At 38.8% G+C, this 25,187-nt stretch overlaps 2 protein-coding genes across 8 annotated transcripts in view; one reads left to right on the forward strand and one right to left on the reverse strand.

Annotated features, from left to right (window-relative positions):
- PPP2R3A (protein phosphatase 2 regulatory subunit B''alpha) overlaps positions 1–19,190 on the forward strand; it is a 193,889-nt gene extending 174,699 nt beyond the window's left edge. For all 6 annotated transcript variants that reach the window (XM_074031091.1, XM_015445113.3, XM_005545831.4 and 3 more), the window contains one exon: positions 16,358–19,190. In XM_074031091.1, the coding sequence (XP_073887192.1) occupies positions 16,358–16,481 (124 nt within the window). In that variant the 3' untranslated portion in view covers positions 16,482–19,190. The remainder of the gene's footprint in view (positions 1–16,357) is intronic.
- Positions 19,191–20,740: 1,550 nt separating this feature from the next.
- The window catches only part of MSL2 (MSL complex subunit 2), a 49,010-nt gene continuing 44,563 nt past the window's right edge, over positions 20,741–25,187 (reverse strand). For both annotated transcript variants that reach the window (XM_065539955.2, XM_005545834.5), the window contains exon 2: positions 20,741–24,078. In XM_065539955.2, coding sequence (XP_065396027.1) covers positions 22,487–23,998 — 1,512 coding nt within the window. In that variant the 5' untranslated portion in view covers positions 23,999–24,078 and the 3' untranslated portion in view covers positions 20,741–22,486. The remainder of the gene's footprint in view (positions 24,079–25,187) is intronic.

A 25,187-nucleotide genomic window follows, 5' to 3' on the forward strand; every position in this document is an offset into this window, starting at 1 on the left:
GTGGAACACTTTAACACCCCACTGTCAGTATTAGATCAACGAGACAGAAGGTTAACATGAATATCCAGGACTTGAACTCAGCTCTGCAACAGGCAGACCTAGTAGACATCTACAGGACTCTCCACCCCAAATCAACAGAATATACATTCTTCTCAGCACCACATTGCACTTATTCTAAAATTGACCACATAATTGGAAGTAAAGCACTCCTCAACAAATGTAAAAGAACAGAAATCACAACAAACTGTCTCTCAGACCACAGTGCAAACAAATTAGAACTCAGGATTAAGAAACTCACTCAACTCTGCACAAGTACATGGAAACTGAACAACTTGCTCCTGAATGACTACTGGGTAAATAACAAAATGAAGGCAGAAATAAAGATGTTCTTTGAAACCAATGAGAACAAAGACACAACGTACCAGAATCTCAGGGACACATTTAAAGCGTGTGTGGAGAGAAATTTATAGCACTAAATGCCCACAAGAGAAAGCAGGAAAGATCTAAAATCAATACCCTAACATCACAATTAAAAGAACTGGAGAAGCAAGAGCAAACACATTCAAAAGCTAGCAGAAGGCAAGAAATAAGATCAGAGCAGAACTGAGAGAGAGAAAAACACAAAAAAACTCTTCAAAAAATCAATGAATCCAGGAGCTGGTTTTTTGAAAAAATCAACAAAATTGATAGACCTCTAGCCAGACTAATAAAGAAGAAAGGAGAGAAGAATCAAACAGATGCAATAAAAAATGATAAAGCGGATATCACCACCAATCCCACAGAAATACAAGCTACCATCACAGAATACTATAAACATCTCTATGCAAATAAACTAGAAAATCTAGAAGAAATTGACAAATTCCTGGACACATACACCCCCCCAAGACTAAACCAGGAAAAAGTTTAATCTCTGAATAGACCAATAACAGGCTCTGAAATTGACGCAATAATTAATAGCCTACCAACTAAAAAAAGTCCAGGACCAGACAGATTCATAACCGAATTCTACCAGAGGTACAAAGAGGAGCTGGTACCATTCCTTCTGAAACTATTCCAATCACTAGGAAAAGAGAATCCTCCCTAACTCATTTTATGAAGCCAACATCATTCTGATACCAAAGCCTGGCAGAAACACAACAATAAAAGAGAATTTCAGGCCAGTATCCCTGATGAACATCAGTGCAAAAATCCTCAATAAAATACTGGCAAACCGAATCCAGCAGCATATCAAAAAGCTTATCCACCACGATGCAAGGCTGGTTCAACATATGCAAACCAATAAATGTAATCCATCACATAAACAGAACCAATGACAAAAACCACATGATTATCGCAATAGATGCAGAAAAGGCCCTTGACAAAATTCAACAGCCCTTCATGCTAAAACCTCTCAATAAAGTAGGTATTGATGGAACGTATCTCAAAATAATAAGAGCTGTTTATGACAAAACCATGGCCAATATACTGAATGGGGAAAACTGGAAGCATTCCCTTTGAAAACTGGCACAAGACAAGGATGCCCTCTCTCACCACCCCTATTCAACATAGTATTGGAAGTTCTGGCCAGGGCAATCCGGCAGGAGAAGGAAATAAAGAGTATTCAGATAGGAAAAGAGGAAGTCAAACTGTGTTTGCAGATGCCATGATTGTATATTTAGAAAACCCCATCGTCTCAGCCCAAAATCTCCTTAAGCTCATAAGCAACTTAAGCAAAGTCTCAGGACACAAAATCAATGTGCAAAAATCACAAGCATTCCTACATACCAGTAACAGACAAACAGCCAAATCATGAGTGAACTCCCATTCACTGTTACTACAAAGAGAATAAAATTCCTAGAAACCCAGCTTACAAGGGATGTGAAGGACCTCTTCAAGGAGAACTACAAACCACTGCTCAATGAAATAAAAGAGGGCACAAACAAATGGAAGAATAGTCCATGCTCATGGATAGGAAGAATCAATATCATGGAAATGGCCATACTGCCCAAGGTGATTTATAGATTCAATGCCATCCCCATCAAGCTACCAATGACTTTCTTCACAGAATTGGAAAAAACTATTTTAAGGTTCATGTGGAACCAAAAAAGAGCCCACATAGCCAAGACAATCCTAAGCAAAAAGAACAAAGCTGGAGGCATCATGCTACCTGACTTCAAACTATACTACAAGGCTACAGTATCAAAAACAGCATGGTACTAGTACCAAAACAGATATATAAGCCAATGGAACAGAACAGAGGCCTCAGAAATAACACCACACATCTACAACCATCTGATCTTTGACAAACCTGACAAAGTCAAAAAATGGGGAAAGGAAAGCACCATTTAATAAATGGTGCTGGGAAAACTGGCTAGCCATATGTAGAAAGCTGAAAGTGGATCCCTTCCTTACACCTTATACAAAAGTTAATTCAAGATGGATTAAAGACTTAATTAAGTTAGACCTAAAACCATAAAAACCCTAGAAGAAAACCTAGACTATACCATTCAGTACATAGGCATGGGCAAGGACTTCATGATTAAAACACCAAAAGCAATGGCAACAAAAGCCAAAATAGACAAATGGGGTCTAATTAAACTAAAGAGCTTTTGCATGGCAAAAGAAGCTACCATCACCATTAGAGTGAACAGGCAACCTACAGAATGGGAGAAAATTTTTGCAATCTACCCATCTGACAAAGGGCTAATATCCAGAATCTACAAAGAACCCAAACAAATTTACAAGAAAAAAACAACCCTATCAAAAAGTGGGCAAAGGATATGAACAGACACTTCTCAAAAGAAGACATCTATGCAACCAACAGACACATGATAAAGTGCTCATCATCACTGGTCATCAGAGAAATGCAATCAAAACCACAATGAGATACCACGTCATGCCAGTTAGAATGGTGATCATTAAAAAGTCAGGAAACAACAGATGCTGGAGAGGATGTGGAGAAATAGGAATGCTTTTACGCTGTTGGTGGGAGTGTAAATTAGTTGAACCACTGTTGGAGACAGTGTGGCAATTCCTCAACGATGTAGAACTAGAATTACCATTTGACCCAACAATCCCATTACTGGGTATATACCCAAAGGATTATAAATCACGCTACAATAAAGACACATACACACATACACATGTATGTTTATTGTGGCACTGTTCACAACAGCAAAGACTTGGAACCAACCCAAATGTCCATCGATGATAGACTGGATTAAGAAAATGTGGCACATATACACCATGGAATACTATGCAGCCATAAAAAAGGATGAGTTCATGTCCTTTGCAGGGACATGGATGAAGCTGGAAACCGTCATTCTCAGCATACTGCCACAAGGACAGAAAACCAAACACTGCATGTTCTCACTCATAGGTGGGAATTGAACAATGAGATCACTTGGACACAGGGCAGGGAACATCACACACAGGGCCTGTCAGGGGGTTGGGGGCTAGGGGAGGGATAGCATTAGGAGAAATACCTAATGTAAATGATGAGTTGATGGGTGTAGCAAACCAACATGGCACATGTATACCTATGTATCAGATCTGCACGTTGTGCACATGTACCCTAGTATAATTATACTTTAGTACCCTAAAGTATAATTTTTAAAAATGAATGCCTTTTTCCTAAGATCAAGAACCAGGCAGGGATGTTTCTATTCCTCACTGTTTCTACTCAACCATTGTAACTGGGGGGTCCTACCCAGTGCAGTAAGGCAAGAAAAAAACTTTAAAGGCATTCAGATTGGAAAGGAAGTTGTAAAACTGTATATTCACAGATGATGTAACCTACAAATTGAAAACTAAGGAATCTACATAAAAGATACCAGTACTATTAAGTGAATTAGCACAATCTCAGAATACAAGCTCAGTATACAAAAAATCAGTAGTACAGTATTTCCATGTACTAGCAATGAGCACTCCAGTAATGAAATTGAAATAAAAGGTAATTCTATTCACAATCATATCAAAAAGAATATGAAAAATAGGAAAAAACAAAATAGGAATAAATACAATAAAATAATACTTGTACAATGAAACTAAAAAAACAATGCTGAGAGAAATTAAAGAAGACCTAAATAAATGGAAAGATTAGAAAGCTCAGCATTGTTGAAATGTCAGTTATCCCCAAATCAATGTATGGATTTAACCTAATGCCTGTCAAAATTCCAGCAGACTTTTGTTGTAGAAATTAGTAAATTCTAAAACTTATATAGAAAATGAAAAATGTCTAGAATAGCCAAAACACTTTTTTAAAAGAACAAAGTTGAAGGATTAGATGACCTGATTTTAAAATTTACTGTAAACCAATCATCAAGACATTGTAGCATTGGTGTGTATATATATACACACACACACACACACACACACACAGATCAGTGTAACACTCCAACTAATTTTCAACCAAAAGAGAAAAGATGGTCTTTTCAAAAATGATGCTAAAATAATTGGATATCCATGTGCCGAAAGGAACCCCAATCTATATACCTTGTGCTAAATATAAAAATAATTAAAAAGGAATCATAGAACTAACTCTAAGAGCTAAAACTACAAAGCTTCTGGAATAAAACATAGGAAAAATCTTTGTAACCTTGGGTTAGGCAAGATTAATTTTTAAAAATTGATACATTAGACTTCCTTCAAAATTAAAAATGATTGCTCTTCAGAAGACACTATTAAGAAAATGAAAAAACAGACCAGGAGAAAATATTTCCAAAACATTCTGATAAAGAACTCATATCCAGAATATGTAAAGAACTCTAAATAACAAAAAGACTAATAATCCAATTTTTAAAATAGACAAAACGTCTGAATAAACACTAAAAAGGAGGTACAAATAGTAAATAGGTATATGAAAAGATGTTCAGTATTATTAGACATTAGGAAATTGCAAATTAAAACCTCAGTGAGATATACTACACAGCCACTGGAACAACTAAAATCACCAGTTGGCAGTGATGTGGAGAAACCAGAACTCTCATACACTGGGCTGATAAGGATGTAAAACTACAACTTCTTTAGAAAAGTTTGGCAGTTTCTTAAAAAGTTAAACATACATTTGGCATATGAATCAATAATTTCACTCCTAGAAATCTACCCAAGAGAAAAGCTCGCCCAGTGTTCATAACAGCATTATTCCCTAGTAGCTCCAAACTGGAAATAATCCACATGTCCATCAAACTGGTGAACTCATAAGCAAAATATATCTTTTCATGAGAGACTTTCAAGCAAGGACAAAAATATATATTTTAAATATATGTCTTTTTATAACATTCCACCATATATATATGAGATATATTATCTATATACATATATATCATATATATCAATCATATATACATATATATGATATATATAAGATTTTACTATATATAAAATAAAGGAACTATTCATAATCACAACATGGATGAATCTCAAAATAATCAAGCCAAGTGAAAGCAGCCAGACCAGAAAAATAGTACATGTAATGTATGATTCCCTTTACATAAAATTCTAAGAAATACATATTAACCTATAGTGACAGAAAGTAGATCAGTGGTTGCCTGGGAAATTATTATAAAAGAGCGTGAGAAAATCTTTGGGGGGTGGGAAGTGATGGATATTTTCATTATCGTGATTGTTGTAATTTCACAGGTATATACAACAGTCAAAAGTTGTTCATTACACATTCAATATGAGTAGTTTATTGTATATCAATTATACCTTGAAAATGAAAGAAAAAAATAAAAGGATAGAACTACTAGTAGTTGCAACAACATGGATGAATCTTTCATAAATATTCTATATGAAAGAAGCCAGACACTAAAGACTACATATTATGATTCCATATATCTGAAACTTCTAGAAAAGGCAGACTTACAGCACCAGAAAGCAGATCAGTGGTTGCCTTTTTCTAGGAATGAGAGTAGAGACTAAATGCCAACAAGCACCAGGGAGATAGGGAAATAATTGTTCTAAAATTGGATTGTGGTGATCATTACACAATTGTAAAAATTTACTAATTGTAAAATAAAGTTAGCAGCAATTTTTAAAACATAATTTTTAAGGATAATATTAGTTCAGTTTTTGGTGGCTCATACCTGTAATCCCAGCACTTTGGGAGACTGAGGTGAGTGGATCACCTGAGGTCAAGAGTTCAAGACCAGCCTGGCCAAGATGGTGAAACCCCATCTCTACTAAAAATACAAAAATTAGCTGGGTGTGGTGGCAGGTGCCTGTAATTCCAGCTACTAGGGAGGCTGAGGCAGGAAAATCACTTGAACCTGGGAGGCAGAGGTTGCAGTCAGCTGAGATCGCGCCATTGCACTTCAGCCTGAGCCACAAGAGTGAAAGTCCATCTCAAAAAAAAAAAAAAAATTTACTAAAATGCACTGAACACTTAAAATTGGTAAAATCTATGGTATGTAAATTATACCTAAATAAAGCTGTTTTTAAAAAAGAGCCAAAAAATTTTAGCTTATTAAATTGGCAGTAATTTTTAAAACATAAATGTTAATATTCAATAAATGTTTGCATTCCTACTGTATATTAAGCATTATTGGATACTGGCGAATGCAAGACAGGATGGGAAGACATACAGACACAGGTAAAATATAGTGTCCTCACTGCTGTCTCATAGAAGAAGCAAATTGCAGAAACACCTCACTCTAGGCTTACTGCAGGAAGACATGCATTTTCAAACATTGCTAGTAAAAGCATATTGCCCCAATGTCCCTGGAAAGTAATTTGACAATATGTAGCAACAACTTGAATTTATGCCCTTTGACTCCCTAATGGTAATTCTGAGTATCTATTGTAAATAATCAGAAATTTGGATAGAATTGTGTAATCTAAACAATTGGCATTGGTCACAGGTAATTCTAAAATAAATTGAAAGCAACACAAATGTTCAATAATAGAATGGTTAAATAAGTCATGGTATCTATGTGTCATAACATGCAGCTATTGAAATGTACTTGAAAAATTTTAATTTCATAGAAAAATCAAGATTACAAAATTGTGATATAATCTTTGTACTTAAAATGTGTGTATGTATATACACAAGCTAAAAGATAACACCCCAAAATATTAACAGTCATTAACTCTGGGCTGTGGGATTGCAAGTGATTTGGTTTTTTATACTGTTCTATAATTTATAAAGGTTCATGTAACGAGCATGTACTGTATTACTTTAACAAACGGGAAAATTTATTTTTCTCCTTTATCTGTTTATATAGGTAACACATGTTCATTGCAGAAGAGTTAGATGTAAACAAAAATCTACACCTAAAATTCACCCCCCAGAGTCAGGCTGTCTTAACACTTGGGAGTATATTCTTCTAGACATTTCTGTGCAACTAGATCATTTATTTTACAAAAAAAGTTACTATTGTTTCATAACCTGCTTTAAAGGAAGAAGAAATAGCAGATCTAAACAAATAGACATATGTTCATCTGAAAAGAAGAGAAACTAATGGCATCTAAAGAGAATAAATAATGGGCTCAAGCAAAAGTATTTTCAAGTTGTGGTAGCACTGAGAGAACGTGCCAGTGTGCCTGGAAGGAAGAAAGAGGAGGCAGGGGGCAGACAGAAGCACAGGTGAGGAGGGTCACAAGAGGAGACGCAGAGACCAGCTGTAGTGAAATTCGACCTTTGTATATGAGAGGCTCTTGCTGCTTGCTGGATACCCCACTTCTCATGTTGTGGGAGATAAGATAAGGCCTACACAGAACACATGTAGGTTATGGGGTCCCAAGGGGCAGGGTGGCTTACAAAAGCCACAGTCTATAGAGCAAGCACTAGAATGTGAACAAAGGGAAGGAAAAGGCCCATTTACAGGAATAACAACTGACCAACTGGTGCAAAAGCAAGGCCAGACCTAAATTCCCAAGGCTAAATCAACTAGGGTTTCATCTCAAGAAAGAATCACAAATATGTTAGGGTGAGTCTAACTGTCGAACAGAAATTGCCAGACTCTGGTATCAGAAAGGGAAGAATGTTGGTACCACAGAAAGACCAGAGGCTTAGGAGCCAGACATATCTGGTCCACTCACCAGCTGAGCAGGTTACTTGACTCCTGAGGCTCAGTTTCAGAAGGCATCAGCATCAGCCTCCTGAGGTGGCTGTGAGAATCTAAGATACTGTATGTAAACACCTGGCACATGGCTCATGATAAATAGTAGCTATTACTCCATATAGGAGAAATACAATATAACATCATGGGCCCAGTGCAGTGGCTCAGGCCTGTGATCCCAACACTTTGGGAGGCTGAGGCAGGCACATGAGGCCAGGAGTTCGAGATCTGCCTGGCCAACATGCAAAACCCCATCTTTACTAAAAATACAAAAGTTAGCTGGGCGTGGTGATGTGTGCCTATAATCCCAGCTACTTGGGAGGCTGGGGCGCGAGGATCATTTGAATGAACCTAGGAAGGAGGTGGAGGTTGCAGTGAGCTGTGATCACAGCATTGCACGTCAGCCTGGGCAACAGAGCAAGACTCCGTCTCAAGAAAAAAAAAAAATTATATATATAGATGTAAAACATCGTGGTTAATAGCATGAAATTTGAAGTTAGACAAACCTAACTTCAAATCCTTGCTTTACCACAGAAGCTGTGGACTCTCATGCATCCAAGCTTTAGCATCCCTGTAAAAATAAGGGTACCACTTGCCACACTGAGCTGTTTTAAGGATTAAATAAGACAGTGTATATAATGTAAGGCCCTTAGGCATAGTGTCTTTGTAATCAATAAACAATAGCTATTTATTACTACCACTTTTGTGATCACATTACCTAACCTCTCTGAAGTAGAGTTTATTCAGCTGTAACATTAGCATTCTGTCACTTATCTTGCTCCCTTCACTCCTAGGGCACATTTTACTGCTTGACACAGTAAATATCTGTTGCATGAACAGCAAGATTGTACTGAGAATTAAGAGATAATGTAGGCCGGGCGCGGTGGCTCAAGCCTGTAATCCCAGCACTTTGGGAGGCCGAGACGGGCGGATCACGAGGTCAGGAGATCGAGACCATCCTGGCTAACACGGTGAAACCCCGTCTCTACTAAAAATACAAGAAAATTAGCCGGGCGAGGTGGCGGGTGCCTGTAGTCCCAGCTACTCGGGAGGCTGAGGCAGGAGAATGGCGTGAACCCGGGGAGGCGGAGCTTGCAGTGAGCTGAGATCGCGCCACTGCACTCCAGCCTGGGGCACAGAGCAAGACTCCGTCTCAAAAAAAAAAAAAAAAAAAAAAAAAAAGAGATAATGTATATAATGAATCTAACAGTGTCTGGTATATAAATGCTAAAAAAAAAAAAAAAAAAAAAATGGAGCTATTTGTTTTACCATTAGATTGTGAGCTCCTCAGGGGGCAAGAACATTTTCTTAGTCTTGTAGTCCCAGCATCTGGCAGACTGTTATGTAGGAGGTCCTCAGCAAATGTTTACTGAAAGACACAGACCACAGCAATACAGCAGCCACCCTCACTACAAGGATATCTACAGTAGTCCAGACGATTTGGCCCTCCAAAAACAACTTAAAATCCTCCATCTAACAACAATCACAGGTAGCCATTGTGCTAAGCACCTGTACCTCCTGATTTCAAGACTGGTACTTATGTAATGTCTTCAGTAAGTAACCTAGTAATCACTACAGATCTCAGTGAGGTGAAGTAAGACCAAAGCTCCCATAAGTATGAGGCTGTAAACATTGCAAATTAACACGTCTAGCACACAAAGTGATCACAGCATACAACAGCATTTATATAAATTCAACCCTCGTAAGAGAAGCCAGAAAGGCAGGGTACCAGTTACTTAATCCAAGTCAATTAAATGTGTTATCTATGTGAAGATAACAGGTTATGATACCATATTTATAGTTAACATTCTTACAGTTTATGCAATGGAATACATTAAAAACGCCACAGAAATTATGTAAAGCAGGCTAACGGGTCTTCCGTGTTACTATCCTAAGAAACCGAGACCCTCAATAATCAGAAACAAGCTTTTCTGCCAGTTTGACTAATACTTGAAAAAAATGGAAAATATAGAGAGATTAAAATCACTGTTGGTTCAGTGATCCAGGGATAACCATTATTTTATACTTGGTATATTTGTTTTTGGCACTTGTTACTAATGTGTTCAAAAACAGGACTTTGAATGCTTCAGTGTTCTTTCAAGCAATAACTCACATCCATTTCCCTGTTACTGGACATTTGGGCAGTTTAGAACTGTTTCCTACTGAATGTTTTTAAAGGCAGCTTTTTCCTTTGTATTAAAAATATATTAATTACTCTGTCAGAGATCTACATGTACATCCATCAGCATTGGAAATTAAGGCACTGTAGGTAAAGAAGGCCAGCCAGAAACCCATCAGAGCAATCGTCCAGGAATGTAACTAGTGAGAAGTATGAAGCCAAACTCTCCTCAGTGAGGCGGGAGAATATAGGAGAGGAACAGGGAAACAGGGAGAATGGAGGGTTGTGTGTATATATTAGGGTATAGAGAAAGAAAAAGAAGGAATGACATGAATTAATATTCCAAAACATGAGTTATAAAATTACAGATATACTAGTTTAGAATTACTTTTTAATGCTTAATAAACGGAGCCTCTACATGGGCCTGAGATTAATGTTTTATTTTTTTCCACATTGAACAAAGCCCAATGTTAATTTATTTGAACAGATATTTACTGGTACCTACTTTGTGCCAGGCACTGTACTTGGTAATAAACATGATTTGAGACCCTGTCCTTCCAGTTCATAATTACAATATATTTAGCCCACATTTTTATGCTGTCTATATCCACAGTGAGTAAGAATTAACAATTGATAGCTTATGATTCTGGGGAACTACAAGAGTTCCTTTAACCATCAGAAATGAAGTGAAATCTACTTCCTGGGGCAGGAAAGCAAGTGGTATGTATTAGGAAACTTCAGCAAGAGTTGAAACTAAAGGTTTTCTGGTCACTGGATGGGTTAAGGAAATTCAGTGAACCAAATATCCAACTTCCAAATATTTCAGCTAGTCCATTTTATGTAAGTGGCTTAGGATATCTATTTTTTTTTTTCTATTTTTTTTTTTTAGTAGAGATGGGGTTTCACCGTGTTAGCCAGGATGGTCTCGATCTCCTGACCTCGTGATCCGCCCGTCTCGGCCTCCCAAAGTGCTGGGATTACAGGCTTAACTTAAAAGTATAAAGATAAATCACACACTTATATTCCTGAAGCATTATAGACTTCAAACTAGAGAAATATTGAATTTTTATTTTATTTTTTGGTTTTTTGTTTGTTTGTTTGTTTGTTTTTGAGATGGAGTTTTACTCTTGTCACCCAGGCTGGAGTGCAGTGGCACGATCTCAGCTCACTGCAACTTCCGCCTCCCGAGTTCAAGCGATTCTCCGACCTCAGCCTCCCGAGTAGCTGGGATTACAGGCATGTGCCACCACGCCCAGCTAATTTTGTATTTTTAGTAGAGACAGGGTTTCTCCATGTTGGTCAGGCTGGTCTCAAACTCCCAACCTCAGGTAATCTGCCCACATGGCCTGCCCCAAAGTGCTGGGATTACAGGCGTGAGCCACTGCGCCACGCCAAAATATTGAACATTTTATTCTATGCCTGTAGGTACCATATGTCTTAGATTTGCCCAGATAATCCCTGAATCAAATACTCTATTCTTTTGTCCCTGTAAATAGTCAGAATCCTGGAAATTGGAATCAAAACATAACTCCCAGACAACACTCTGAAACTGCATGCAATCCTTTGTCAAACCATGTATGTCCCAGTCATTATCTCTGCTCATTCCAGCTTTTCTATTTCCATCCCAGGAATCTGCAGAGCCTGCCTGAATACTTTTGCCCAGAAACTGTTCATCTGAAAGGGAAAACTTACTTAGGGAAATAAGTTTCTAAAGGCAGTGGTGTTGCTGGCCAAATTACATGAACCATCATATCCCCTCATGCTAACAATACTATGTTAAAGAATTTGTCCTCAGGCTGGGCACGGTGGCTCACACCTGTAATCCCAGCACTTTGGGAGGCCGGGGGGTGATCACGAGGTCAGGAGATCGAGGCCATCCTAGCCAACATGGTGAAACTCCGTCTCTACTAAAAATACAAAAATTAGCTGGCGTGGTGGCACGTGTCTGTAATCCCAACTACTCGGGAGGCTGAGGCAGGAGAATGGCTTGACCCTGGGAGGCGGAGGTTGCAGTGAGCCAAGATCACGCCATTGCCCTCCTGAGCGACAGAGCGAGATTTTATTTCAAAAAGAATGAATGAATGAATGAATGAAAATGAATGAAAGAATTCTGCACTCTCACCATTTTACTGATTCCAATCCTGTCCCAGCAGCTCTACACACTGTTTCACAAGAGCATTAGGACATCACTTTTCATTCAGCCATTCATTTTGAGCACTTAGTGCCAATCACTGTACTATAGCCCAAGGAAATTAGTGAGCTACAAAACGGACACTTTACAGTCAAGTGGGGAACAGATTTAATTATGTAAATATGAAGGAGGCAAATAAGATGAACCAATAATGGACAAGGAGTTGCAGCTTACGGTGCTGAGGGAAGAATTTTTCTGAGTAGGTGACAAGACCTAAAAGGTTGAAAAACAGCAAAAATGTCCTAGGTGGGGAGTAAAATATGTGACTGTGTGCAGTGATTTTGAGGCAGGAAACAGTATGTTGGGGAGATTTTTAAAGCCTAGTGTGGCCAGAATATAGTGAGCAACAGAGGGAGATGTGATTACAAAGTCTAACAGGGGCCAGATCATGCAGGGCCTAGGGAAGCCACTGAAAATTGTTAAGCAAGGGAGTGATATAACCCCTACCCCTTAGGTTTTCTGAAGACCATTCTGCCAGAGTAGTGGAAGTGCAAGAACAGAAGTAGGGAGACAAATAAGGAAGCCATTACATACATCTGAGTCAGATGTATGTGGTTAATTCAGGAGTCAAGAATCAGGAAACCTGCACGTGACATCTGATTAAAAGATGAACACAAGCTAGCCAAAGAGGAAAGGGCATTTCAGGCAGTTGAAAAACATGTACAGTGGCATTAGGTCCCAAGACCATAACCTGTTCCAACACCATAAACAGCCTGGTATGGCAGTAGCAAAGGATATGTGGCAAGAGTGTAATCCAGACAAGAAAGTATGGTACCCTGAACTGAAGCCGGTGGTGGTAGGGAGGAAGAGGCAGGCTTGTATCCATATGGTCAGCTGTAGTGAGGTGAGGAAAGAGGAACTTGGGATAACTAGTTTCTGGCTTTGAGTGGGCAGATGACAGTGCCATTGACTAAAATAGGGAGAACCAGGGCAGTGGGAAACATGCGTTCAAGTTTATACATGCTGCTGTAGTGAAAGAGCCATCTATATAGTAGGCAGCTGGATACATGGAGCTCTCCAGCTTAGAAAGAGGCTGAGGCTGGACATAGTTTAGAAACCATAGGTGAGTAAGTGGTGAGTGAAGCCATGGGAAAGACTAAGCTTACCAGGGAAGTACAAAATGACAAGAGCTTATTAGTCCAGAACCTGGGACACACTAGCATTGAAGGAGCAAGAGTTCTAAGATGGGTAATATTATTGTGAGATGTATGGCATATTGTAGGATGTTTAGCACCATCCCTGCACGCTACCCACTAGATGCCAGTAGGACCCACTCAGTTGTGACAAGCAAGACACAGACATGTCTCCAGACATTCCTGAATGTCCCCTAGTGGGAGGGAAATCACCCTAGTTGAGAACCACCAAAATTAAGAGGAGTCTCCAGGATGCTGACAAAGGAGGGTTATTGAATGAACTTCCTTTTGCAAATGTTTTCTTCAGAAATGACATACACAAAAATGTATAACCCCTCCTGCAATATAGGATTAGGTGTCACCAACATGCCCAAAGTCACATTAAGTGATCAAACCCAGATTGGAACCTGACTTTTACAGTCTGACTCCAAAGCCTATGCTTTAAGGCTAAATCACTTAATCCCTGACTCCATAAGGTCTCCATTAGGCTACAAGAGATGTGAGGAGAGGGCTGCTTCAGTCTTTTTCATCATTGTAATCCTAGCATTTGGCTCTTACACTTAGCAACAGGAGTTCAAATATTTACTGAATGAGTCTCACTTCACACTTAACTCTGAAAATATGCCTTATTCATAAACCTACACTGAGGTATTTAACACTGATAGCTTACAGACAGCAAGTCAGGGCACCAAGGGGAAGAAGATGCTCCCATCCTGACAAGAAATCAGCAGCAGTGGTTTTGAGAATTTTGTTCCCCAGAACAGAGGCTCTGCCATCAACCATTTCACTTGTGTTAGCAGAAAGTTCCTCTCCTGTTGCCTCCTTATCTAGCACATCCCATGCCGCATTGAGGCCTCAAGGAGATGGGGGAAAAGGAATGGAAACAAGAATGGAATGCAGTAGTTTTATTAAATGAACAAACTATAACTTTTGATAGTATCATAAACTGGTAGTGATAGGGAACAATTTTCTATCAAGTAAGCTTTTTAAAAATTTTAAATCTCTAACCTCTATTCAAAAATGTTGGCTTAGGCTAGGCGCAGTGGCTCACACCTGTAATCCCAGCACTTTGGGAGGCTGAGGGGGGTGGATCACCCAAGGTCAGGAGTTCAAGATCAGCCTGGCCAACATGGTGAAACCCTGTCGCTACTGAAAAAATACATAAACTAGCCAGGCGTGGTGGTATACATCCATAATCCCTGCTTCTTGGGAGGCTGAGGCAGGAGAATTGCTTGAACCCGGAAGGCAGAGGTTGCAGTGAACCAAGATCGTGCCACTGCACTCCAGCCTGGGCAACAGAGTGAGACTCCATTTCAAAAACAAAAAGATGTTGACTGGGCACAGTGGCTCATGCCTGTAATCCCAGCATTTTGGGAGGCCGAGACAGGTGGATCACTTGAGGTTAGGCGTTCAAGACCAGTCTGGCGAGCATGGTGAAACCCCATCTCTACTAAATATACAAAATTAGCCAGACATGGTGGCACATGCCTGTAAATCCCAGCTACTTGGGAGGCTGAGGCAGGAGAAATCACTTGAACTTGGGAGGCAGAGGTTGCAGTGAGCCGAGATGGCCCCACTGCACTCCAGCCTGGGTGACAGAGCGATACTCCATCTCAGAAGAAAAACTTCACACACACACACACAGTGTTTTAGGGAATAGGTGCCCCCTACTGTATATACCTACCTCAGCATATTTTCCCTCACTAATTGGCCTTGGTACCTTTTTGATATAGAGACTGTATGTCCACAGATTCCTGCTTAAATATTGTGGGAGATCCCTGCAAGGGCTAAGCCAGTGATGTCAGATACTATAATAGACATTGCTAACTGATGTGCATTTTTCTGATGTACATATCTACATATGAGGCTTAGAGATACAGCCTCAGAATATTTATCAAAATATTTCAGGCAGCCACATCATTTCCAAGAGAAAGTATTTCATCTCTGCCTAAAGCCAACCTTAGGGGTAGCCTGGAGGATACAGTATTCAGGGGATACCAGCAACACCTAAAAGGTTTGGCAGAACGACATCTTCCCAGGATGAATATCTAGGTCTAGGTATGCTGTAGAGGTCTACAAAGTAGAAAGATGGGAAATCTATAAACGGGCTTTAGTCAGTTCGACCTACACACTTGAACATCTATTTGTGTTACTTGGAAGCCACGGAGGGAAGCTATAAAGCAATCTGGGAGTTGAGAAAGTTTGCCACTCTGACCGACCAGTGGCGCAAGCCTGTAATCCCAGCACTTTGGGAGGCCAAAGTGGGCAGATCACCTGAGGTCCGGAGTTCCAGACCAGCATGGCCAACATGGTGAAACCCCATCTCTACTAAAAATACAAAACTTAGCCAGGTGTGGTGGCACACGGATGTAGTCCCAGCTACTGGGGAGGCTGAGGCAGGAGAATCGCTTGAACCCGGGAAGCAGAGGTTGCAGTGAGCCAAGATCGTGCCACTGCACTCCAGACTGGGTGACAGAGCAAGGCTCCGTCTAAAAAAAAAAAAAAAAAAAAAGATTTGCCACTTTGAGTGGAAACCACTTTAATAAGGTCGTGTAAAGCTCATACTTTATGGACCTCAAATTTTTCTTAACCTTGCACCATCTGTAATTCTCTCACTGCCACCAACAACCATAGGGAAAGCTTGATATGGAACATTTTCAACAAATTCTGACATGGACTTACGCTTTAAGGAACAGGGAGAAGAATGTGTTTTCTGCTCTGGAGTGTTGTCTCCTTCAGGGCAGTTCAGTTGCTCACAGCCTCCATTTAGCAACTAAAGGTACCTTTGCGGGCTGGTCTTGAGGCTCGTGTTTGCCGTATTGATTTCTACCCAACCATTAAAACTTCAGTTAATTCATTTTTGCTTTATTTTCAGTTTTGAAGATTATGAAACAGATGAACCTGCCTCTCCCTCTGAATTTGGAAACAAAGGCAGTAAAATATTAAGTGCAAGCCTTCCAGAGAAATGTGGAAAGCTTCAATCAGTGGATGAAGAATAGCTCCCAGTGTCTACAATGAAACGAAGATGTGTATTTTAAATGTTTCTTTCTTGTGAAGAGATGTTCTCGTTTGCATACTGCTTTTTAAAGACTTTGATTTCTCCAAGTGTGTATCTGCACTAGGAACTTTGTTTTTAAGCAGTAGGTCTGGATACACATTTAACTTAGGAGACTCCTCCAATTTGCCTCAAACCTCTTACGGAGCTTTTCCTCAGAAGCGGTACCATCGCCTTCCGAAGTCAGCACTCTACACCCTTGAATGTACCAAGGATCTCTTGGGGACGGTGCCATGCACGGTTCTCTACACAGGTGACTGAAGTTGCCTCTGTTGGCTGGCATCCGAGTCCCCTCCGGGCTCCTATGGAGCCTAGAAGAAACCTTCACTTGCAGAAAACTTGAGTCAAAAAATTCTGGAACTTGAAAAAGTAGTAAGGGCCTCCAGAATTGACTTAGCCCTAGTAATAAAAGCACTGCCAAAACATCTCAGAGACTTTTAATTCTATGTATACTGGAGTTCAAAGATCTTGAACTTACCTGGCTTCATGTAATTTCACAGTTCCCTGCCAAACTACTAGTCACTTTACATCCTCAGGTATTGTAACCACTGGGCCTTCCAACTTCGCTGGCAAGCTCTGGTAACCTCCCTGACTGTGGATCTTATATAAGATCTCAAGAAAAAAAAAAAAAAAACTTCTTAAATGAAGTACAGAATTCGACTCATACTTGGAAAAAGCCCTTTTAACTTTTATTCATTGAACTATGGAATGATGTATTTAGTCTCCAAATTAGCTAATACTGTTTTCACTTCCTATCAGAAGGCCTGCTTGATGACATAAAGGAATAATGATACATTAAAATTCTTACTAGATATATTCCTTTCTCCCAGGAATATTAGACTAGCTAATAAAGTTAAGGCCTCAATCAATGTTATTCCTTACTTCATGTTCAAAAAAATTACTACAGATACTTCATCCACCTCATTATCAAGGAAATGGAAAATGATACACCTATAAAAGAAAGCTATTATTTACTGTAGATGTGTTCACTACAGAATCCTACATTTTTCATCAGGCCACAGTCCAGCCAAATCCTGTAGTATCCTTGAAAAGAAACTATTAAAAATAATAGACATTTCTGATGTAAGTAAAACCCCCAAGCAACTTAATATCCATCTGTCAGTCATCAGCTTTTCCCCTAGATTTATTTTTTTTTAACTAGTTCTGAAAGTGTCAAGAATAGCTTCCCTTTCCACCCTACCTTGGTTCCCTCCTTGCTGGCATAAAAGCCAAGCAGTGAAATGAACTTTGGGTTAGGGTTATGGTAGGCAAAAAGAAAAGGAGAATTTAGGAAATACACTAATACACTATAAACCAGGTACAGCACAGTAAGTTAACAATCCTAGGACTCTTGCCTGTCACAAGCTCCCAGTTTCCTGTCATTTTATCTTCATGATTAGAACTGATCTTCCATTTAACGGTTACAGAAAGCAGTAACTACTGCAGCTATTTAATAGTTCACACAAAATAATTAAAAGCTTAAAAATAACAATTTTTAGGAAACAATATTCAATAACCTACACACACTGATTATTAAGATTGTTTATGTGATAAATGAAATGTCCTACCAATCCCATCCAGCCTTTACCAGGGAAGAAAAGCAATCATTTTATTTCAGATAGAAATACAAAAAAATAAATACTTTTCTTAGAAGCCAGATACGGTTTAAATGTTTTATTATCCATAATGACCTAAACTACTAGTAAGATTCACCAAAAAGTAAAAATAAAATTCAATTTTACAATATACTATTTGGCTTTTTTACCTTGGTTCTCCTTAACTGAAGTCCTCTTGCTTTCACTTTCATCTGGTTTTTGAAGTCTCTAATTATTGGGTGGGCATGGTGACTCACGCCTATAATCCCAGCATTTTGGGAGGCCAAAGGAGGTGATCACTTGAGTCCAGGAGTAAAGACCAGCCTGGGCAACACAGTGAGACTCTTGTCTCTACAAAAAACTAAGCTTAGTTGGGCGTGGTGATGCACACCTGTAGTCCTACCAACTTGGGAGGCTGAGGCAGGAGAACCACTCGAGCCCAGGGCTTCGAGGCTGCAGTGAGCTATGATTACGACACTGCACTCCAGCCTAGGCGACAGAGCAAGACCCCAATCTCTTACAAAGTCTATTATAAAAGTACATCTATCAGTACCATTCCATTTAAGATGGGCTATTGTAATAGTTTACCCACATTATTACATTTTCAGGAATTATAAGAATGTGTTTGTTTTATTGTACTCCTTTCTTGGAGCTGAATGCAAGGAATGTGAATTCTGAGGAATTAAGGTAGAATATATTTGACTTTCTGATAAAGATCATGGTAAATATAATCATTACTGCCAAAATGGAATTTACAAGTTACAATATTCCAGGCCCCTTGATAAAAGCTGAGGGTTATTATCATGACCTTAATGCTAATTCAGTGAGAAATGAGTTTAATAGCATAACATTACCAAGGTAATCAAACTAATAAAATTCCATATATCTTCCCTGCATCTTATCTATGTCACTGTGTACCATTCAAAGTGTTTATAAAACTCTAGATTGATCAAATGAGATTTGCTCAGCTTTTTGAAATGTTAAGATGTGTTTGGAGAAGGCTGCATGACTTTTGTTTTTCCCTTTTAGCAAAACTAAATAAAGTTGTCAAATATGAATGTTCATTAAGGTAATTACTACACACTCGTGCTTTTAATCATACCTACACCTCATTTTTATGTAAGACTGTAAACAAGCTTGAATGTCAGAATAACTCTTTGAGCCCATGTGAAAACTACAAAGAAAGGTCTTTGTAGTAATGATAATATACTGAGAAATGATTTCCTCAGGGGATAGGGAAGCGGACCAGGGTTTGTGAATGAGGCGGAGTTCACAGGAATCAAGGTAGACTTTAGCCTCATCTATAATGCATTATTTTAAAAGAATGTGTAACTGCGTGTTTTGGGGTACCTAATTTTATTTAAGAGGCAAGGTCTCACTATGTTGCCCAGGCTGGATTCAAACTCCTGAGCTTAAGTGATTCTCCCACCTCAGCCTCATAAGTAGCTGGGATTACAGGCACACACCACTATGCCTAGCTTTTATTTTTTTTTTAAAAAGTATAAAATACCATCCAAGTATTAGATTTGGTCAAAATACTATACTTTGAACTTAGTATTTTCTAAAACGCTTCTATTTGTTATCTATGATATGGTTATGGACAATTTATTTTTCATCTGATTGCCGTAAAACTTTTACTCTTGTTCAACAAGGTCACCATGAAATTGTTTTAACTAAGAATACAATGAAATAAAAGGAATTCTTCATCCCTAGGACCATACTACAACTCCTCATGGAAATGCAGACTTAATTAACCAAAAAGATAAAATGGTCAGCTCTAGAACTATTACCTAAGGTAAAAGATCATTTGATCATTTATATTAATAACAAGGACTCAACAATTCAGGATGTGTCATATTAAATGCTGCTATTCTTTGGTGGTTTCAAATCCTGTTGAATTAGTAAATCCAGTTACTTCAGTAATCTCTCAATCATCCCTTGTTAGTCATTGGTCAGCATTCCTAAATAACTCGTGGTATAAAGAAAAATAATATAAAAATCAAGGCACTGTGATTACTCTTCCCCAGATGTATATAATACAGACCATTCAGAGCATGCTATCCCAAACTCCTCAGTATTCTACAACATAGAATTAGAAAACTATCATTTATTGATAGATTTAAGGTGTAATACAGGTTTCCAAAAATGTGGCAGTGAGAATACCAGCATAAAAAAGAGAAACTTGTGCTAAAAACAACCTGAATTCATCACTGGCAATATTACATAACAATCAAGTCCCTCACATACTAATGATTTCCACTTTGTCTATATTGCCAACCTCCCATGCATCAAAAAAAAACACAAGATTATCAAACTTGGGAAGCAATAAAGTACTCTATGAATTTTAAGATCATAATATTAGGAAAGTTTGGTCGATTTGCAAAATATATCCTCATCCATGTGTACAATCTCATTTCTAATCATTTTTGCAGTGATCATTAGTGAATAAAGAACAGATTTACAACTTTATATAGCAGGGCATCTGGGTTCAACACAAAACTGTTACAAACGTTAGGTAAATACATGTTTCATAAGACACTGCTAATACTTAAAGGAATTAAATAAAATTCCAAATCTTGGAAAGCAAATAAAGACAAGACAACTAAGAAGCATTTTCCACCATTTACTCTTGTTATCAAAAATAGTTCAACTCTTCTTGCAAAACAAAAACAAAATAGTACATACTGGACACATACATCACATTTTTCTTCCTATGGCTTTAGCCCACCCCCACCCCACCAAAAAAAAAAACAAAAAAAAACAAAAAAAAAAAAACAAAAAAAAAAAACCCAACAACAACAACAAAAACAACTCTACCTGACCACATTCACAGAAAATGACACCAGGATACACTACAAAACAGAAGGAGGTGTCATCTGCTCTGTGTCCAAAGGTTTCTTCTCCATGTCTTGTACTAGGCGAGTAACCATCATTGAACATGCTGTGTGCCAAATCAAAACATAACTTCAACATATGTCGGATCTTACTAGAGATGGTGAACGTAGTAGAAATTGGAAATTTTCCAGCAGTATTTTTCTTTAAATAAGCACTGTCAAAGCTGCAGCTCTTCTTTTAAATCATAGATTATTTCATTACACCTAGTCAGTCCTTGTTTTATTTGGGCTGTGCTCTTTGAAGCAACTGACTAGATTTACCTTCAACAGAATGTCTGTGACTCACTTGTCTTCCCCATAAAAATTAACGGGAAGAAGTGCATTTAAACTGAAACATACTTTGTGCTTTACATGCAAGAGAGCATTCTAAAGAAAATCTTCCTAGCTTCAACCTACCTAAATGCACAGGTTTCATAAAAAGGCATTCTTATTAGGCCTCTATAAAAGACGCCTTCATAATGAACAGCACCCTAAAAAAAAAAAAAAAAAAAAAAAAAAAACTAGAAGCATATTCAAAATAAAGACTGTGGCAAATAAACTATTATAGAAAACAAAAGTCAAAGTGGCGGCCAGTGGCAATAAGTACAACACATAAATCTGGGCAAGTCTGGGGGCATTATTCCAAAATTATTTTAAGTAAATCCCAATTACTAAATAAAATTTTTATAATTTTTAAAAAATTCTGTCACATACTAGTCTAAATTTAATTACCTTCAGAATAAAACTACTCTCCTTCACTTCATTTATCCAATTAGAACACTGCTCAAAATGAAGGAGGGATTTAGATTTTTTCCCTAGAAATGAGTGAGAAACAGCTAAACATTTGTAGTCTGACAGAATCTGTTTACTTTTTAAAAAGATTTCTTAAACATTCTAATGAGGGGGAATTTTTTCTTTTCATAATACTGCTGATTTAAGAACTGCTACATACACCAGTAGCCAATATTTCATGATCAGAAATGGTATGATGTCAGCACAAAGGTTGAGCTGGACACATCAGCTTTCCAACAGGAGAAACATCAATGGCATCTGAAGGCAGCACTGAGTTTCCTGAACTAATGGCTACTTTTCCACAAAAAAATTAGCACAATCTTTATGGACTGACTAGATACCACTTCCTTACATTTAATCATAAACTTTGATTATGCACAAAGCATGGCCATAAACAATGAGGTTAATGTTATTTTTCTTGCCAAAGTTCATTTTGTATAAATCAGTTGCATCAGCTTTGTTCTCAAACTATGAGGTTCTGTAAGAACTAAGGACATATAGTTGTAGGGTTACTCCTCCATTATCTGCAAACTATTTCCCCGACACTAACACATATAACTTAGCAATGAAAACACTTGATACAAGTGATCTATATGCAGGAGCTCCGGCAAGTTAAACCAACAGAACCATAGCTGCCGTAAAACTGTAGCTATTTCCCTACCAGGAGTAGGTTTAAAAGACCCACTGATTTAACAGTCGAATCTCATGTCTATAGCTTCATCCAAACTTTTATCATCATGTGTACTGGCAGCTAAAAACGTCGTTACTGGGGACCCTGTGACATTTATTACACTGGTGCTGGTACTAGCGTTACGCACAGCAATGCTAGTCACGTTAATGCCCAAAGTGAGCCTGGTCTGCTCCAAGGCCTTTTCTGGCACGGCAAATGCCTCCAGCTTCTTCTCCCCATTGGCCATATAGGAGTTTTGGCAGCCACGACATATACAATCTAAGCAGGCTTTGCGGTTAGAGTAGCAAGGGCAGCGTTGGCCTCGGCATGTAAGAACACTTGGATTTTGAGTAGCACGCCCACATTTACACCCTTTCTTTTCCTGGGGTTTTTTGTACACAGTCTTGGTAGGACTTCCTGGCATAAAATGATGACTAGGAATCTTTTCCTTTACTGCTTTGTCTTTTTTAAGAATACCTGGCTTGGTTTTAGAGTGAGATTTCTTGGATCCATGTTCATGACTCTTTTTCATGCTTTTAGTAGATAAAAGTACAGTCTTGCTGATTTTAGGCGTTGTGCCTCCATTGGGAACAGTTGCTATAGGTTGAAGAGAAATTTTGCTCTCCCGTTTCACCGTCACAGGAGCAGATGCCCCCAGTGTTGGGCCTCGAATAATGGTAGAAATTGGAAGTGGCTGAACTTTCTCACTGTCGCTCTCTGATCTGGATCGTTTTCTATTCAATTTTGCTATCTTCGGAGTTGCTGCTGTACATGATAACCCATGAAGTGCAGGACTGGTGGACATAAAAACATTATGGCTAAGAGACTGGGAAGAAAGCTGCAGAAAAGGTCCATTGGATACAGTGGCTTCCAAGTTCGGCTGCAAATTAGGGCAACAGACCTCTGTATTTGAAACAGTTTCTAAGCTGCGGAGTACTTCCTCAACACTCAGTAACAGAGAGTCTCCAGGTTTTATATCTTCACTGAAACTGCAGATATCAATGCCTGTGGAACATAAGTCAGTGGCTACCGTGTCACAAACGGGTGGCAGGCTGTCAGACAGATCCTCAGTTTTTATGTCAACAGTGTTACATACGTCAATCGTATTTGAATGTTCAGGTGAAGGAATATTTATACCAAATCTATCTATTGAAAGCCCATTATAAGTAGGCAAACCATTGATAACAGAACTGCCAATAGCAATGCTGAGGGTGCTTTCAGACATTGGAGATAAACTAGCTTGAGGATCAGTTGTGGGTTCTGAGGTTGAAGGTAAAGGGGAATGTGTCAAACACAAAGTAAAGGATGAATCTGAGGGTTTTTCTGTCTCCTCACAAAACAATGATCCATCATTAAGCAAAGCCAAAATATCAGAAGAACAGTCAACTGCTTCTATTATATCCCGTGCCAGTGTAGTCTGTGTTATATACTCGCATAGTTTTTTGTAGCAGTTCACTAGGATGCTTAACTGCTTGTTTTCCTCAAACTGCTCATAGTCTTTGCACCAGCTACAGGAAGGTTTCATCATCATTTTCTTGCCTTTACAAGTTTTGCAGACATAATGTTGGCAGGTGGAGTTGGTGGGTGCAATAGGATCTTGTAGCAAATGTCCTAAGGGGGAGAAGGAGGAAAGCAAAGATTTTAGTAAAATAAATTTACCATTTCATAAACTGAAGTTTAGATGACATAAGTAATCTATCAAAATTGAGATGAATTAAACTCACTAGGCCAAATAACAAAAAATATATCTTAGAAGAAACAGAAGAATCCTCAATTAGCTCGCTTTATTTCATGCCATATTCCCCATTCAGTTATCTCAAACCAAAGTCATCCTTGATTCTGTCTCTCTCTCCCCAAGCAATATGTTCTGGTCCATCTTCTTATCCTCTTCCTCCAAAGGCTATAAAGTTAAAGATGTGAAGATCAGACACCAGAAGCAAAAACTAGGGTTAAAACCCTTTGGGTAGCCAGGTGTGGTGGCGTGTGCCTGTAATCCCAGCTATTCAGGAGGCTGAGGTAATGGCTTGAGCCCTGGAGTTGAGGCTACGGTGAACTATGATCCTGCCACTGCACTCCAGCCTGGGTGACAAAGCGAGACCCTGTCTCAAAAACAAAACAAAACAAAACAAAACCCTTTGGACCTCAACCTAACAACATAGCAATGCTACAACATTCTGAACAAAATCATAATGATTATTTTGTGCTGGACACTGGGGAAAAATATATGAGTAAGAGAGATTTAGTCCCTGCCCTCATAAAAGATAGTCTTGAGGGCATTAATCAGTAGAAAAGTATCTTCACAGAAAAAAAAAAAAAAAAATTTTTTTTTTCAACCAGTTTTTACCGCATGTATACTAATCATAAACTTTAAAGAAAAAAGATCAAAATTAGTTTCAGGCCAGGCACAGTGGCTCATGCCTGTAAGCCCAGCACTTTGGAAGGCTGAGGCGGGCAGATCACCTGAGGTCAGGAGTTCAAGGCCAGCCTGGCCAATATGGTGACACCCCATTTCTATTAAAAATACAAAAAAATTAACCAGGCATGGTGGCATGCACCTGTGGTCCCAGCTGCTAGGGAGGCTGAGGCAGAAGCATCACCTGAACCCAGGAAATTGAGGTAGCATGAGCTGAGATCACACCACTGCACTTCAGCCTAAGCAATAGAGCAATACTTAGTCTCAAAAAAAGAGGAAAAAAAGGCTAGGCATGGTGGCTCATGCC

Source organism: Macaca fascicularis, chromosome 2 (assembly GCF_037993035.2).
Source record: "Macaca fascicularis isolate 582-1 chromosome 2, T2T-MFA8v1.1".
NCBI classification, from domain to species: Eukaryota; Metazoa; Chordata; class Mammalia; order Primates; family Cercopithecidae; genus Macaca; species Macaca fascicularis.